Below are 16,528 nucleotides of genomic sequence, written 5' to 3' on the forward strand. Positions count from 1 at the left end.
GTCCTTCTTCAATTTGTAATAAATGTCTGTTTTTTCCCTTGGTTTTCTCATATTTTGTGCCTTCTCAGGGGGCTGCAGATTGGATGAATCAGACTTTATTCCTGTTTTAAAGCCCAAGGTATTTTATTTATAGGGAAAAAGTACATTAACGCCTCTGCAAAGTCTTTGGAAGATTTATCAAGTGCTCTCTCAGATACCTCAGTGCCTACAGTGAGCTGTGGTACTTAAAGCACAGATGTGTGTTGCTGGGCAGTGTAACATATCTGTCTGTCGATCTAGGGTGTGTTTTTATTCCTCCACTCTTGCCACTGTCTTACCATCATGCCCATGCTGTGACATGGCCAGCTCTGTTGTCACTACATTTATAATTCAGTGTTATCAATAAAAGATGCGCAGCATTAAGTTTTTATCTGGTGATGCAGTGCTGCTGTTTCTCAGAGCCTCTTTACAAGCAACTGACTGAAAAGCAAAACTTTCCTTCTCTGTTCTGACTTCCAGGCATCACTTGGCATTAGTATAACCTTAGATGATCCTTGTTCCTTATACATGCTTTTAGAAGCTTATGCTCTATGATCTCATATTCTGCTCGCTTGCTCCCACAGCCTGCCTCTCCAAGCCCCCAGACTTTAATGAGTTTTGCTGAGAGTTATATTTACTCATGTTGTCTTGTGCTTCTGTCTAAATGGCAAAATCTTCCCCTTTCATTCTCTCTTATCGGGCTGAATCAGCATTGTCTTTTTGCAATTCACTTAGTGCAAAGAGCTGATGTGGGCAGAGCTCTGTCAGGAAAACGAGCTCTAAATCTTCCCGGTTTACAGAAACAACATGGCTTGCCTTGCATTATGAATCACGTTGTTCATGTTGTTGGAGAGTGAGAACAGCTTGTCTATGTACTGCAGTTTTCTAACTGTTGTCCATCTCGATTTTTCTATATATATCTTCAAGGTATAATGGCTTTTGTTCGTTTGGATGTTGTGGTTTCATCTTCTTTTCTCTTTGTGGTTTCATATAGTGTCTGCCACCCAGAGAGATAAACAATACGGGCAGATAAAAGAGAGGGAGAGAGCAATCCGGAAAGAAAGAACTGCATGTGTCAGTTTGAGCTGATAAAAGCCTGAAAATCCAATTAGTCCTCAGCATCAGGGGAAAGAGGAGGCCTCATAGGAGTAATGTCAGGAAATATCCACCATCGTAGCATGACAATAACACAACATTTACATACTTGGCTATTGATAGATCAGCGTGAAAGTCACTCCTATATTTTGTTTTCTTGCCTAATGGGTTTTGCCCACATCAGCTTTTTGAACAGATAAACAACTATCAAAGGCGAGTGCGCTACCTTCCGTACCACAAACCACTCTAAAAGAGGAGCCATTGCGGAGGATGAGCTTAATTTCAGAACACTGAACCTATTCTTTATTCACTGTAGATGTCCTGGAATCCATTTTGGTGATGAGGTACTCACAACTGAAAGCAGCCAGAGCTGATTAAATGTGTGTTCTTTCAGCAGGTTTTTTTTGTTCTTGTGGATTTCCTTGTGGCTGGTGCCTTGTTTTCATCCCAAGCCAGAAATGACAGAGGGATGCAGGCAGGGAGAGAACATGAGAAAGGAGCAAGGACAATTTCAAACAGCACAGCGCCCCAGGTCAGAGCTCATACGTTCCTCCAGGGAAGAAGCACATGCTCTGGGAGTAGGAAACCAGAGCAAACACAGCTGGTCCTATACATTTTATTTGTGCGTGTATGCACATATTCACATGCTCATGGTGTGTATTTGCATGTGTAGGTGTGCATTTTGTGCAATGCAAAACTAGGTGGGGGAAGGAGGACATGTGTGGGTGTTTGTGTGATGGGAAGACCTTAATGAGCACAATCTGGACAACTAGATCAGCAAAGAGCAGGATATGTTTGTGTTAGACAGGAGCTCTCGCACATTCAGCTCACACTTGCCACCACTGCTGTATAGAAATACAGATTAACAGAACTAAATTCACTCTTCCTTAAATATGTAATACATTTTAGATGTGTGCATTTTAGGGCTTCATTCTGTCTTCGGTAAGTGTATCAGTTGTGTATGTCTGCATCCAGACACAGTTGCAGTTGCGTTTCTGTTCATTTGTTCCTGCTTATCCCCATGTTGAGCTGTATTCCAGTCGGGTTGTTGTTGGAGTAGAGTTGCGGTCCCAAAAGACGGAGCTTGCCGTTGTGTTGTTGTTATTGTGTTCATCTTCAAACGCGGATTGCTCTGGCCACTAACTCCGTGTGGACTCGCAAACACACAAACACCCACCTTTCCATGACAGTGGAGCATCTCAGTGGGCACTCGGATGCTGCTGCCTGTTTATAATTCCGGTCGCTGGGGTGTGTGCCTGCTCTGATTACGTGTCATTATAAATTAGGCACAGTATTTCAGTATTTCCGTTTTGACCTTAAATATCAATTGAATAATATGCCGTTAATCCATTTTTACAAAATGTGTTGTTGCATGTTAAATGGACATTCGATGGAAATAATAGTCTGCAGTAGGACACATTCATACGATAGGTTTTTGCTTTATCTTGGGAGCTTTAAATGAACATGGGGGAACAACAAATAATTTATCTAAATTCATGATAGTGCTCTTGTTTCTATGGTCAGTTCCCGCAGTCATTGTTCCTGGAGTTTTCATAATAATTGTAGATTTTGTTTTCTACTGGAAAATCAGGTAACTACTGCTGTGTATTTTCAGGACAGCATTACCAATGGTTGCCATGGTAAAACTCAGAGGGGATATATTGTTAATGAGGAAGAGTTATTAAAGACCTAATAGGATTGAAATGTAATTTAAGCAAACTGCATGTAGAGATTAATGAAGACAAAGCTCTATTTAACATGTATTTGGCTCTAATTGTTATGTTGAAAGTTCAGGGATCAGAATGTGTAATTTTCTGTACTTCTAGAAGCTGTTTGTTTTTAATGATGTTGCCACATGATGATGTTTTTTCCCCTTCCTTTATTTTCACTGTTACACACTGCGTCTGGACTTGGTATCGTTTCAAGTCAGCATTTTCTTTTGAGTTTTTTTCCCCTTCACATTGTCACCCTGCTCACTGACCCCTGTCTTCATTTTCCTCCTCTCATCCTCTCTCTCCTTCACCTCTGCCCCCCACTACCCCACCTCCCCACATCCCTTATATCCACCCTAACCCTCTCAGGGGGAGGTGAGGCCTGAGCTGGCACGGGCCCAGGCCCATTAGCCCCAGCCTGGCAGCCATGTGCTCATCACCAGAGATCATTACAACCAGCCAATGACACCACTCTAATGCATCATTAATGATTGATTAACGAGCTGAGCTCAGCCCAAACGTGTGCTTTGTACGGAAGAGCACCCTGTAATGGCTGTGTAAGAATCGCATCTACTGTTTTTCAATGTGTATTGAGTGTGTGTGTGTGTGTGTGTGTGTGTGTGTGTGTGTGTGTGTGTGTGTTTGTGTGTTTGTATATTTTATTCTTATCAGTCACCACTTGTGTCTTGTTTCTCAGGCCGAGTGAGGGAGCTGAGAGCCTCTGTGTTGAAGGACTGAGGAGGTGACTGCAGGATAGCGTAATGGCAGGGTGGGGGCTCCCCGCCCCTCTCCCTCTTCTTCTGTTCCTTGTGCTGCTGGGAGTCCTTCCTGAGGCCCAGGGCTCTGGCTACCTGTCGGGGCATCGCCTCAGGTCTCGGTTGCAGAGGGATCGGCACGTCCGCAACATCCGACCCAACGTCATTCTCATTCTCACTGATGATCAGGACATAGAACTTGGTAAGATGGTTTCCTTCATTAATCCTCAGCTGTGTGTGTGTTTACTGTGTGGTTGTGCATCTGTCCCTCTCTGTTTGCTTTGTCCCCCTGTCCCATGGGTATGAATATTCTGTCCATGTGTATCCAACAGCATCAGCAAGGGAAATTCAGCCTAATTCTGCCTCCTGGCACCATAACAACTGGCCCACTCAAAGTCATGTGTTCCCCTTGCCAACTCCTCTGTTGCTGGCATGAAATGAGGGCGGCCTATGGCTTCCATTGTCTGGTTGCCAAACCCTGGCCATCTCCCTACCCGCTTAAGTCCTTTAGCGGCGTATTGGACTGGAGTGGCTGCATAATGGCCTCGGTGACATCCTTTGTCCTCCTGTGATCGCTGGTGAGAAGACTCCCATTGAAAAGCAGGAATTTATGGTCAAGCATCTGTTTCCCCAAACAATCACCATCAGTCTGAAAAGCTTTTAGTACACAGGAATCCAAATGGGTTACACTTTACCAAAAAGATTTATTCCCTCGTTAAATTTACCCCCTTCGTTTTCTCTTACCGTGTCCATAATGGTTTTACCCCCTCATGCCGAATATTTATATTTTTCACTCCTCACCCGATGTTTTCCTTAATCTCTCGCTCTTTTTTTACTCTCCAACTGCTTTATATGCCCCTGGGTCCTTTTCATTTCAATCGTTGGCCTTTGAATCTCCTCTTACCCTCCTATCCCCTCATATAAACTCCCCCCCTCTCTCCCTGTCCCACTGTTTTCTTCCAGGCTCAATGCAGGCCATGAACAAAACTCGGCGCATCATGGAAAAGGGTGGTACACATTTTTCAAATGCTTTCTCCACCACGCCCATGTGCTGCCCGTCCCGCTCCTCCATCCTGACGGGGAAGTATGTGCACAACCACCACACTTACACCAACAACGAGAACTGCTCCTCACCCTCGTGGCAGGCCCACCATGAGCCGCACACCTTTGCGGTGCACCTCAACAGCTCTGGCTACAGGACAGGTGAGCGCTGCCAAGTCCAACCCTGTAGCCTCAAAAATGCACTTTAAGTTGAGAGATTCACTGATAAATTGATGCTAGAGAACAACATTAACACACTGCTCACCTGTTCCACACTCAGCCTTTTTTGGAAAGTATCTGAATGAGTACAACGGCTCCTACGTGCCCCCTGGCTGGAAGGAATGGGTAGCATTAGTGAAAAACTCGCGCTTCTACAACTACACCCTCTGTAGAAACGGAGTGCGAGAGAAACACAGCAGTGACTACTCAAAGGTATTGATGCACTCCTCTCTCTCCCACACATGTCAAACAGAATAATACTTTGCATGATGCAAGTAAAAGTTAAGCACAATATGAGAGCTATAGGTATCTCAAAAAGGAACTATATCTTACCTATAATTAGCTACTAGATTTTTATTATTTATAAACTTAAATGACCTTTTTTCCTTTTAACGAGCTTTATGTTTCCGTTCTTTTTCTTCTCCTCACCATATTTATAATTCTAAAGCATTTTCAGAAATATACGTATACAGAATACCTCAGTGAAATGTGTATAATGTCATAAAGGCTACAAAACATTTTGAGCGTTTCCATTTTATCAGATGAAAACAGCTATTCTCCTTGGTTTAAGCCACCTAATACGATGTGAAAATTTAACTTAAAAATTTTAGGAAATTAATAAAATGAAGGGTTCAAAGGTTAAATAATTCATCTCAAATCCCTTGACTGTCTTTACCTCAGTCAGTAATGCTTGGCTTCGACTCTCAGTATGCGACACTGACCCACAACAGTATTAGAGGCTTTGACATCTGCTCTTTCACTCTTTCTGTCACTCACTGAGTGCCTGATGGACAACGTCTTCTCCCTCCACAGGACTACCTGACAGACATCATTACCAATGACAGCATCAACTACTTCCGCGTGTCCAAGAAGATGTACCCTCACCGGCCTGTGATGATGGTCCTGAGCCATGTAGCACCTCATGGTCCAGAGGACTCCGCCCCGCAGTACAGCTCTGCCTTCCCCAACGCATCACAGCACATGTAAGGAAAAGAACAAGCAAAATGCAAAACCAAACTTAATGATCTACCAAGCTGTGACCCCTCAGATTGTTGCAGGATCTTCTATGATAATTTGTGCACAAATAATTGCAAACTGTTTGAACAGGACTGCTTTTGCCCATTTGATGTAAACTTGTTTGCTTTCATTGGGCCAAAGTTGACAAGCACAAGGTTACATATCTACATTTTCACAGCCACATCTATTTGCTCACATATGAGTCATCCACACATTCATGCTTCCTTTCATTTGACCCAGAGTGACACAAATTCCATAATCTCAGCTCGATCTGATCTTCCTCTGCCTGCAGTATGCTGTTGGCAGCTGAGGCCTCTCCTTATACAGTCAGTGTTTTGCTTCAGTTTACTTGGCTCATGTGTTGTGCACATTAGTGTTGCCATGATAATGAGCCCTGCTAATTTGCACCATTTTATTAGCCATGATTAAAGAGTTGCACGAGAGTTGTATGTTTAATGCATAGTTCATGATTTATGAGTTTGCGCGCGCGCACACACACACACACACACACACACACACACACACGCACGCACGCACGCACGCACACACACACATACATACATACACATCTACGTAACACTTCAGCCTTTGTCTTTCTGACCCACCATGCCTCTGACTAGCTGTGCAGTGCTGCTGGCTAATGGCAACCCTGCTATTAGCCCCTTGAGATGTATCTAAGGCCAGTAATGAGACTGCAGTCTCTACCCCCTCCCTCCAACCCACTCACACCCTCCTCCTGCTTCATCTAATCCCTCCAGCATCATTAACCTGTGCCACACAGGCTTTACACACAGAATATTCTGAAAATTCAGCCCCAGTGTCTTTGTGCAAACTTTTAATTGCTCTTCCTCCATAAATTTGCTCTCCCTCGGGTGGTGTTTTCTGAGAGCGTCTTCTCTGGTCATTTTTCTCTCTCCATCTGCCGCTGTCCTTATCAACCACACGAAGAGAGCAGGGCAATAAAAGTTCTGCACTCCTCTGGTGATAAACCTTCTTCTCACCTTGGCACCTCACAGGCCCATCTTTACACTACATTGAAGTTTCCACTGCAGACTAAACTGTGAGACATTAACATTTCTAGAAAGTCAAATTGATCCACTTGAAACAAAAATATTCTCTTCTTGGATCTCATTAGCTTTTTAACTGGTTTTATTCTCAAATAATTAAAGCTCCATATGGCTTGGAGTTAAATATTGATCAAGCTCTGAGCACTGTGTGCAGGCCTATTGATCGCAACATTTTACCTGGTTTATGTAACTTCCAGTTGAGCATTGCATAAACAGTTTTCTGGCTACTTTGGGAAGTATTGGATTGGAGACATCAACCGACACAGGCAGGGAATATTGCTGTGAAGGCACAATGTGACTATAGAGCTATAGACTGTGGAAACATCCCAGGGGAAATGTATGCTGAACTACACTTATATGCACAGCAATGAGTCTTTCTCCACTAAATGTAAAAGAAAGGATGAAAATCCAACGTTTAATAGGCAACATAGGTTCCTGTGATTTGGTTTAATTTAACACTCTTTTCTATCTTCTACCTTTTCAGAACCCCGAGTTACAACTATGCCCCGAACCAAGACAAACACTGGATCCTCCGCTACACTGGACCCATGAAGCCTGTCCACATGCAGTTCACTAACATGCTTCAGCGCAGGAGGATGCAGACTCTGCTGTCTGTGGACGACAGTGTGGAGAAGGTTGGCAGACAGACAGACATATGCTTAAACACAGCAACACACATACACACTTAATCGTAGACACACACGCTCACATTTCATCTGACAGCCTCAAGTCCTGAGAGATCTGTGCTTATTCTGACTGGAACTGTGTAATGTATTCACTGACACACTTGGTAAATTGTTCAATCCCTTTTTCCTTGAAACTGGCACAAGAGACTTAAAATATCAAACAGGAAGTAAAGCTTTTTACACTGTGTGGGTGTTCAATGAGTTATATCCTCTGCAGGTGTACAACATGTTGGTGGAGACAGGTGAACTGGACAACACGTACCTCATTTACACCTCAGACCATGGCTACCATATTGGTCAGTTTGGCCTGGTGAAGGGCAAATCAATGCCTTATGAGTTTGATATCCGTGTACCCTTCTACGTACGGGGACCTAATGTGGAGCAAGGTGCCACGTGAGTGACTCAGACTGCTTTTCTGGCGAACATAGTGGAGCACTTTGCAACAAAAGAGACAGGAATTTTTCTAAGGAGCTGATATATTCTGATAATAAATGTGTAAGATTAGTAATACTGTGATGATTCTATCAAATTTATTAGAAAAATGTGTTCTTGTTCCCCTGCAGGAATCCTCACATAGTGTTGAATGTGGACCTGGCACCGACTCTGCTGGACATGGCTGGTGTTGATATCCCCGCAGAAATGGATGGCAAGTCTATCCTCAAGCTGCTGGACACAGAGCGACCAGTCAATAGGTGAACACACTCTGCTCTTCTTTACGCTATATCTCGGCCTGTAATTGAAGTATGGCACTTCAAAACCCAGGATCAGGTGGTGATTCACGTGTTTGCTTGGGCATAATGAAATCTGCAATCCAAATATCAATGTGTAGCACCATTTTCTTTTCCATACCTTACAAGGATGGCATTTATTTGAAAATAAAGTGCATGTTTGTTTGGTGCAAATATCACCAGTTGGTCTGACAGGATTTTTTTGTATTTTATTTGAACTCATTTTCCAGGTTCCAGTTGAACAGGAAGGGTAAAACATGGAGAGACTCTTTCCTGGTGGAGAGAGGGTATGTTTTATTGTTTGACTTTTTGCAGGACATGTTCTCATTCCAGGCATTGTCTTCTGCCAATGTCAGACACCTTGTCTTTGGTTGGTTGAAGAATAAAGAAATGTGTTTTTTTGTTTGTTTGTTTTTTTCAGGAAGCCTCTGCACAAGAGAGCTGATGGGAAGGAAATGGCCCAAGAGGAGAACTTCCTGCCAAAATACCAGAGAGTGAAGGACCTGTGCCAGAAAGCAGAGTACCAGACCTCCTGCCAGCAGCCAGGACAGGTAGTTGACCTGCAGGGGCTAAGGAAAATAAGTTATTAAAGTTTCAGGAGAACAAAATGAAATGTAGCTCATGCAGGGAGATAGTTTGCCATCTGGTTTACAATTTACTGGGTAAAAATGCAGTCATTGTACTTTTGGGGCTCAGTTCAATATCAGTGTGTCTTTTTTAATCCTTCAACATGAAGAGCACCGAGTAAGGCATGTGTGTGTATGTGGTTTTATAAAGAGCATCCTGACTTGTTAAAAATCTGAATATGACTCATCCTCGAAGAATTATTATTGAGGATCTGTCCTTCATTCTAACGGCTCCACAGAGCACCATTAGAGGTCTATCCACAGTAATCCAAGCATTACCCCATAACAAATTGGTAAAAAAAAAAAAATGTGGTATAAGCCTGGAGACCTGTTTTACATTCCTTTTTCCCTGTGCTTTCTTTCAGAAGTGGCAGTGCGTGGAGGACCCGACTGGCAAGCTGAGGCTGTATAAGTGCAAGGGCATGGCGAGTCTCTATGCCCCACGTATGCAGGCTCTGATGGCCAGCGGTGCCTCACAGCTGTCTCTAACATCCAACTCCGACAGCTGTAACTGCGATGATGTGGGCTTCAAAACATCCATCGTGAAGAGGAAGCGGCTGCTCACCAAAAAGAGTGAGTTCCTCCTGTCACTAACATGTGCTATTGTTCTGGTGGTTAATAATAGATCTGATTTTGTTTGAAAAGAAACCTGTTCTTTAGTTTCAGATGTCCTTGCGGTAGCCTACAAAGCCTTCCCAAACAGGGCCATTAATCTCAAACTAAAATAGCCAGTTTCTGAAGTATTCATGAGATGAGAAGGATGTGTCAGTGCTGCCATCAAGTGGCAGACTAGAGAAGACAAGTGAGCTTTAGTGACACTTGAAGTAACAAAAGCTTGTAATTTATTCATGAAATATACTAATTGCATCAAACTTTAGTTCATAACAATATTTGTATGTGCTATGTGATCTTTACTTGGGTACATCATTACATGTCCTAACCTACAGTATCAAAAACACATCCTTCTTTTCCATCTTATTCAGATTCCTCTGTCTCGTCTTATGCAGAGATGAAATCCACGAAGGCCGTGTCCAAGAAGCGCTGGGCCCGCTCTGTATCATTCGAGCTGGATGGAGACCTGTATGCTGTAGACCTGGAGGAGGGCTACCAGCCTCTGGGATCAAGGAACAGCAGCTGGACCACAGACACGATAAGAGGAGCAGGGAATGAGGAGGACAGTGATGAGTTCAGTGGCATGGGAGTCACAGCCAAACCCACCACCAGCAACAAACTCACACCACTTGCTGCTCTTAAAGTCACCTATAGGTGTGTGTGTGTGTGTGTGTGTGTGTGTGTGTGTGTGTGTGTGTGTGTGTGTGTGTGTGTGTGTATAATGTGTAACATTTCTGCAGATTACAGCCAGAAATATTAAATAATTTAGGTTGTGTATGGAGGGTTTTTGGTTATGCTACATTGTTTTTGTGTCCTGCAGGTGCTCCATCCTTATGAATGACACAGTGAAGTGTGATGGAGGCCTCTATAAGTCCCTTCAAGCCTGGAAGGACCACAAACTGCACATTGAGCATGAGGTGCAGTTCTATACTTTTACTAATGCATAAATCTAATGCATAAAATACATTTTACAGGTTGTCAGTAGCCTGCAGTTTATATAATGAGCTCTGTGTTTGTTCTTGCTGTATTTAGATTGAAACTTTGCAGACCAAAATCAAGAACCTGCGCGAGGTCAAAGGTCACCTTAAAAAAGTGCGGCCAGAGGAATGTCAGTGTAACACTCCCAGGTGAGAATTCATCAGTACCAGATTGTCACCAACACAGAGGTCGGTCAGATTTGACGACTGTCTCTTGTCTTTTCAGTTATCTCCTCAAGAATAAAGAGACTTTCCAGATCAGTGCAGGACAGATGCACTCGGTCAGGTAAAACTTAACATGAATTACTTCAGCCAAGGATTTTAGTTTTTCAGAGAAGTTTGTGTGTTTGTCAGTCTGTTTTTCTGGCATTATTATGGAAAAACTTCAGGTCTGATTTTTATGAAGGGGAGTGGAAGTGTGTATGTAGAATGAGCCAAAGAATCCAAGTGGATCTGAGTCATAGAGCGGAACCATTAATAATTTATCACTTTCATTAAAATTACGAGAAATGTCATACATCTTAAAATCTAGTAAAATGCAGTAAAGTTCAATAGTGACAAAACATAGGCCATTCAAGAAATATCCATATCCAATCTACATTCACAGTTACCAGAAATCCTCTGGGATATACAGTGGGTACGGAAAGTATTCAGACCCCTTTAAATTTTTCACTCTTTGTTTCATTGCAGCCATTTGCTAAAATCAAAAAAGTTCATTGTATTTCTCATTAATGTACACTAAGCACCCCATCTTGACAGAAAAAAACAGAAATGTAGAAATTTGTGCAAATTTATTAAAAAAGAAAAACTGAAATATCACATGGTCATAAGTATTCAGACCCTTTGCTGTGACACTCATATTTAACTCACATGCTGTCCATTTCTTCTGATCCTCCTTGATATGGTTCTACTCCTTCATTGGAGTCCAGCTGTGTTTAATTAAACTGATTGGACTTGATTAGGAAAGGCACACACCTGTATATATAAGACCTTACAGCTCACAGTGCATGTCAGAGCAAATGAGAATCATGAGGTCGAAGGAACTGTCCAAGGAGCTCAGAGACAGAATTGTGGCAAGGCACAGATCTGGCCAAGGTTACAAAATAATTTCTGCAGCACTCAAGGTTCCTAAGAGCACAGTGGCCTCCATAATCCTTAAATGGAAGAAGTTTGGGACGACCAGAACTCTTCCTAGACCTGGCCGTCCAGCCAAACTGAGCAATCGTGGGAGAAGAGCCTTGGTGAGAGAGGTAAAGAAGAACCCAAAGATCACTGTGGCTGAGCTCCAGAGATGCAGTAGGGAGATGGGAGAAAGTTCCACAAAGTCAACTATCACTGCAGCCCTCCACCAGTCGGGGCTTTATGGCAGAGTGGCCCGACGGAAGCCTCTCTTCAGTGCAAGACATATGAAAGCCCGCATAGAGTTTGCCAAAAAACACATGAAGGACTCCCAGACTATGAGAAATAAGATTCTCTGGTCTGATGAGACCAAGATTGAACTTTTTGGCGTTAATTCTAAGCGGTATGTGTGGAGAAAACCAGGCACTGCTCATCACCTGCCCAATACAATCCCAACAGTGAAACATGGTGGTGGCAGCATCATGCTATGGGGGTGTTTTTCAGCTGCAGGGACAGGACGACTGGTTGCAATTGAAGGAAAGATGAATGCGGCCAAGTACAGAGATATCCTGGAAGAAAACCTCTTCCAGAGTGCTCTGGACCTCAGACTGGGCCGAAGGTTCACCTTCCAACAAGACAATGACCCTAAGCACACAGCTAAAATAACAAAGGAGTGGCTTCGGAACAACTCTGTGACCATTCTTGACTGGCCCAGCCAGAGCCCTGACCTAAACCCAATTGAGCATCTCTGGAGAGACCTGAAAATGGCTGTCCACCAACGTTCACCATCCAACCTGACGGAACTGGAGAGGATCTGCAAGGAAGAATGGCAGAGGATCCCCAAATCCAGGTGTGAAAAGCTTGTTGCATCATTCCCAAGAAGACTCATGGCTGTACTAGCTCAAAAGGGTGCTTCTACTCAATACTGAGCAAAGGGTCTGAATACTTATGATCATGTGATATTTCAGTTTTTCTTTTTTAATAAATTTGCACAAATTTCTACATTTCTGTTTTTTTCTGTCAAGATGGGGTGCTGAGTGTACATTAATGAGAAATAAAATGAACTTTTTTGATTTTAGCAAATGGCTGCAATGAAACAAAGAGTGAAAGGGGTCTGAATACTTTCCGCACCCACTGTACATGTACTAGTTCAAACTTAATACAGCAAGTAGTTATTATGGAACATCAGAGGTGTACTGAGAAAGAAATTGGACTTGTCTGTTGAGACTGGACTGCCTGCAGCAAGTACTCATGTGGACCTTGAATGACAAGCACACAACACACAGAAAACGTTATGGGTTATTTGGTGGTCCACTGACCCAACTGGATTTGTCTACTACAGCATCCTGGAACAATAGGGGACAGTGGTTTCATAGGGGAGAACCAGAACCTGTAGGATTGTAATATTGTCAAAATTTGCCAGTATATCCAGACATATCTAATGATTGCAGTTGCAGATTTGCATAACATATTAGAGTGGACTATTGGTGCATTCTGTGAGTGCCCTTCTTGTTGACTGTGAATCCATCATTTGCATTCTTCATCCAGTCTCATCCTGTGAAATGTTTTTTGTTCTTATCAGAATGCCCTCCAAGCAGAAGACTCAGTGGCTGCAGAAAGAGCAGAAACGTAGAAAGAAACTACGTAAATTCCTCAAGAGGCTCCAGAACAACGACACATGCAGCATGCCCGGCCTCACCTGCTTCACCCATGACAACCATCACTGGCAGACTGCCCCCTTCTGGACAAGTGAGGAATGACACATGGCTGTTGATAGAAAGTGATAAAAAAAACATATTCACAGTGTTTTGGAACATCTATTTTTGTTTCTGGCACCATTTTCCAGAGCAGATATGAGGAAAACAATATTTTGAAACTCTCTTGTGAAATCCCCTGTTTTCCACTCTCACCCCTCCCTTCCTCCTCTACTCACCCTCCCCCCCAGTGGGTCCATTCTGTGCATGCACCAGTGCCAACAACAATACATACTGGTGCCTCAGGACCATCAATGACACACACAACTTCCTGTTCTGTGAATTTGCCACTGGCTTCCTGGAGTATTTTGACATCAACACTGACCCATACCAGGTATTTCATTTGTACAGACACACATATAAAAGCATAATATACTGAACGAACCAATAATAACCATAAAATGATCCCACAACATGATTTGTGGTGCATTCCTGTGAGCAGAGGGGGTACAGTTTTCCAGAGACTTTCCAAAGTTTCCGAAAACCCCTGCTGACATTTATTCCTTATTATTCCTGCAGCTGATAAATGCTGTCAGCACCCTTGACCGCAACGCTCTGAACGCAATGCATCAACAGCTCATGGAATTGCGAGGTTGCAAGGGACACAAGCAATGCAACCCGGAGAAAGGTGAGTAAAAAGTCTCGAAGGTAAACATGATGGATTATCGCGTCTCCAGCAATTTCAGCCTGAGATTAATGTTGCCTCCACTTCCTTCCAGGAGGAAAGGAGCGAAACTACTTCAGTGAATACAGGTATTTCTTCCTCTGAACAGCTCACAGCTGATTACTTTTACAAACACTGCAGATGGAATTCAAGTTACAATATGAACTCAGGGAGGTTATAGCCTCCCGAGTGAGGTTTTGGTTATGTTTCTGCTCTTTGCGAGTCATCTGGGGAGTCGAGGATATAAAATACAGTGATGTCGCTCTGAAATTGAACCTCTTCAAACTGCCATGGTTCCTTACTGTTGTGATCAAAGCCTTTTTAGCATGCAGAAGCCAAAGCCGAAGAGAGCTTGAATGCAAGCCTGCTTTTCAGCTTCTGCTGTTCCCTTTTTGTAATGAAACCTAATTGCTTGTCTCTGCCGTGCGTGTGGGGGTGTATGTGTGTGTGCTTGTTGTGTGTGCGTGTGGGCCTGTGTGCATGCATGTATGTGTGTGCACCTGTGTGTGTGTGTGCGTGTGTTTTGTGTGTATATATCTGTGTGTTTGTCTCCATGCACGTGCATTGGCCCTGCGCGTGTATACGTGCTGTGCATGCTTCAGGCCAGTTCATCGTCGAAAGAGGCCAAAAGTGAAGAAGCCCTCCTCCAAATCGCTGTGAGTTTGTCATAACCCATCTGCTCCTTTGTAGTCAGCCAAGATCTACTCCTGTCTCCATCCAGTTTTTATTAGCTTGGTCAGATGACCCAGCAGCATGCTCTCCTATTTACTGTAGTTCTGTTTTCCTCTACTTACAGTAACTCTCATTTACCTGCATTGCAAAGCTGCACCGTCTTCTTTTTCATTTACCCTCGCAAATCAAATTCAGTAAAGCAATGCAGATGTCACACTGTCTCACTATGTTGTGTTTTCAGTCCTGTCATTGTCATTTCTTACTTTTCCTCACAGTGTTAGTAGGAACAGACCACAACTGGAGCCAAGGTTTCCAGTGAACGCCTCAAGTGGCACATTTAACTTACAGTGTTTGTTTCCCCTGCACAGAGGGCAGATTTGGGAAGGGTGGGTTGGTTAACCACCTGCATCCCACAACCGACCACATCGGCCTCCTCCAGTGTAGGAAGGAGAATGAGGAGTGCAGGCAAACTCAAGGACCTTGACCACACTTCGATGGACCATAACCTGAGATACTACTCTTCTCTAATCTGGGATTAATTTTTGAGAGAGCTGCTCGTTGTAGCCTTCGCCCAGGTAGAGGAGATACCAAGGCTGAGAGGAAGCTTAAGGATTCCACAGCTGTCTACTTTTGAACACATGACATACCCAGTTACACCTTCTGTTACCCCCAGCTGTCAGGATTGTTAACATCCACAGGATGCTGTAAATCAAGTGAGGCAGTTTGATGTCTGTGAAGCATTCTATCTCGCAGTAATGCTTGTAGATAATATACAGTTTATCAGCTTTAATCAGCTTTCTTTCATGTTGTATGGGACCGGCTGGAAACATGATGAGTTATATGTCAACTCTGCTGCTACACAATGATGTCATGGCCTCATGATGTCCCTGTGGCACATGCTAATTAACTAAATAATTAGCACTCGTAACTGTAAGACATGTATTCTTTCTCTGCACCAACGTGTCTGCACATGGAGGTAATATGAACTTTATAACGACCAACTGCATCTGACTTTTTGCCATAATCGTTTGTATTATAGTTGATCTTAACACTGATGAATGTCCTTTATGAAGCATCATCTTCTACAGCTGTGAGATGGAAGGTGACAGGAGTTTGCCTGCAATGATTCGACCCTATACACAGACCTTAGTGTTGGTCCCTTCATGACCCTGAACAGGCTTAGAGTGTCCACTATGTCACAGTGATACAATCCTCCAGAATATTTGACAGAATGTGTCATTAGTGAACGCCATTTTACTCCTTTGTATTGTCAGTACCACAATGTAGAAGTATCCAAATAGTTTGTTCAGCTTGCTTTACATGGTGCTACAGGATAACAATACAGAAGTAAAATCTTGCTGTACAGTACAGTATGTATTTGAATGTATGTTGTGCAATTAATATAAATGTTTACAATATTTTTTATAATACTGAAGAGGCAGACCTCATTGTATGATATGAGTTGACAAAATGAACTTATAGGAAGAAAAGTAGCTCAAGAAATTTTATTGCCCGCGATTTGTATGCTTGTCCTTACCTTATTTACATCAGAAAAGCACTTAAAGGGTTCACTGTGAAGCGATACGCCATGTACAATAATGGATATAGTTTACTCTGTGCCGGAGGAAAAACACAACCGTGTAATAATTATTGATGTGAAGTTTAGCTACCTGCTTTTGTTAGCTTCTTTGATCTTTTTTTTTTTTTTTTTTTTTTTTTTTTTTTTTTTTTTTTTTTTAGCAAATATTTCCATAGACCTGATTGCT

The 16,528-nt window shown here is 42.9% G+C and overlaps 1 protein-coding gene across 6 annotated transcripts in view; it reads left to right on the top strand.

Moving 5' to 3' along the window:
* Positions 1 to 16,471, top strand: part of sulf2a (sulfatase 2a) — a 47,623-nt gene extending 31,152 nt beyond the window's left edge. For 3 of the 6 annotated variants that reach the window (XM_069155376.1, XM_069155319.1, XM_069155307.1), the window contains 20 exons: positions 3,523 to 3,782; positions 4,544 to 4,783; positions 4,902 to 5,053; positions 5,654 to 5,823; positions 7,409 to 7,559; positions 7,828 to 8,003; positions 8,174 to 8,302; positions 8,569 to 8,625; positions 8,760 to 8,889; positions 9,330 to 9,537; positions 9,948 to 10,230; positions 10,397 to 10,493; positions 10,609 to 10,703; positions 10,780 to 10,839; positions 13,255 to 13,421; positions 13,618 to 13,760; positions 13,946 to 14,054; positions 14,146 to 14,179; positions 14,693 to 14,746; positions 15,131 to 16,471. In XM_069155376.1, the coding sequence (XP_069011477.1) occupies positions 3,587 to 3,782; positions 4,544 to 4,783; positions 4,902 to 5,053; positions 5,654 to 5,823; positions 7,409 to 7,559; positions 7,828 to 8,003; positions 8,174 to 8,302; positions 8,569 to 8,625; positions 8,760 to 8,889; positions 9,330 to 9,537; positions 9,948 to 10,230; positions 10,397 to 10,493; positions 10,609 to 10,703; positions 10,780 to 10,839; positions 13,255 to 13,421; positions 13,618 to 13,760; positions 13,946 to 14,054; positions 14,146 to 14,179; positions 14,693 to 14,746; positions 15,131 to 15,161 (2,682 nt within the window). In that variant the 5' untranslated portion in view covers positions 3,523 to 3,586 and the 3' untranslated portion in view covers positions 15,162 to 16,471. The remainder of the gene's footprint in view (positions 1 to 3,522; positions 3,783 to 4,543; positions 4,784 to 4,901; positions 5,054 to 5,653; positions 5,824 to 7,408; positions 7,560 to 7,827; positions 8,004 to 8,173; positions 8,303 to 8,568; positions 8,626 to 8,759; positions 8,890 to 9,329; positions 9,538 to 9,947; positions 10,231 to 10,396; positions 10,494 to 10,608; positions 10,704 to 10,779; positions 10,840 to 13,254; positions 13,422 to 13,617; positions 13,761 to 13,945; positions 14,055 to 14,145; positions 14,180 to 14,692; positions 14,747 to 15,130) is intronic. The other 3 variants (XM_069155467.1, XM_069155556.1, XM_069155639.1) reach the window with 3 other exon arrangements.
* The last annotated feature ends 57 nt before the right edge of the window (positions 16,472 to 16,528 follow it).

This window comes from Embiotoca jacksoni, unplaced genomic scaffold (genome assembly GCF_022577435.1).
Source record: "Embiotoca jacksoni isolate LCO1_2020_lvr unplaced genomic scaffold, fEmbJac1.0.p SCAF_1, whole genome shotgun sequence".
Classification (NCBI taxonomy): domain Eukaryota; kingdom Metazoa; phylum Chordata; class Actinopteri; family Embiotocidae; genus Embiotoca; species Embiotoca jacksoni.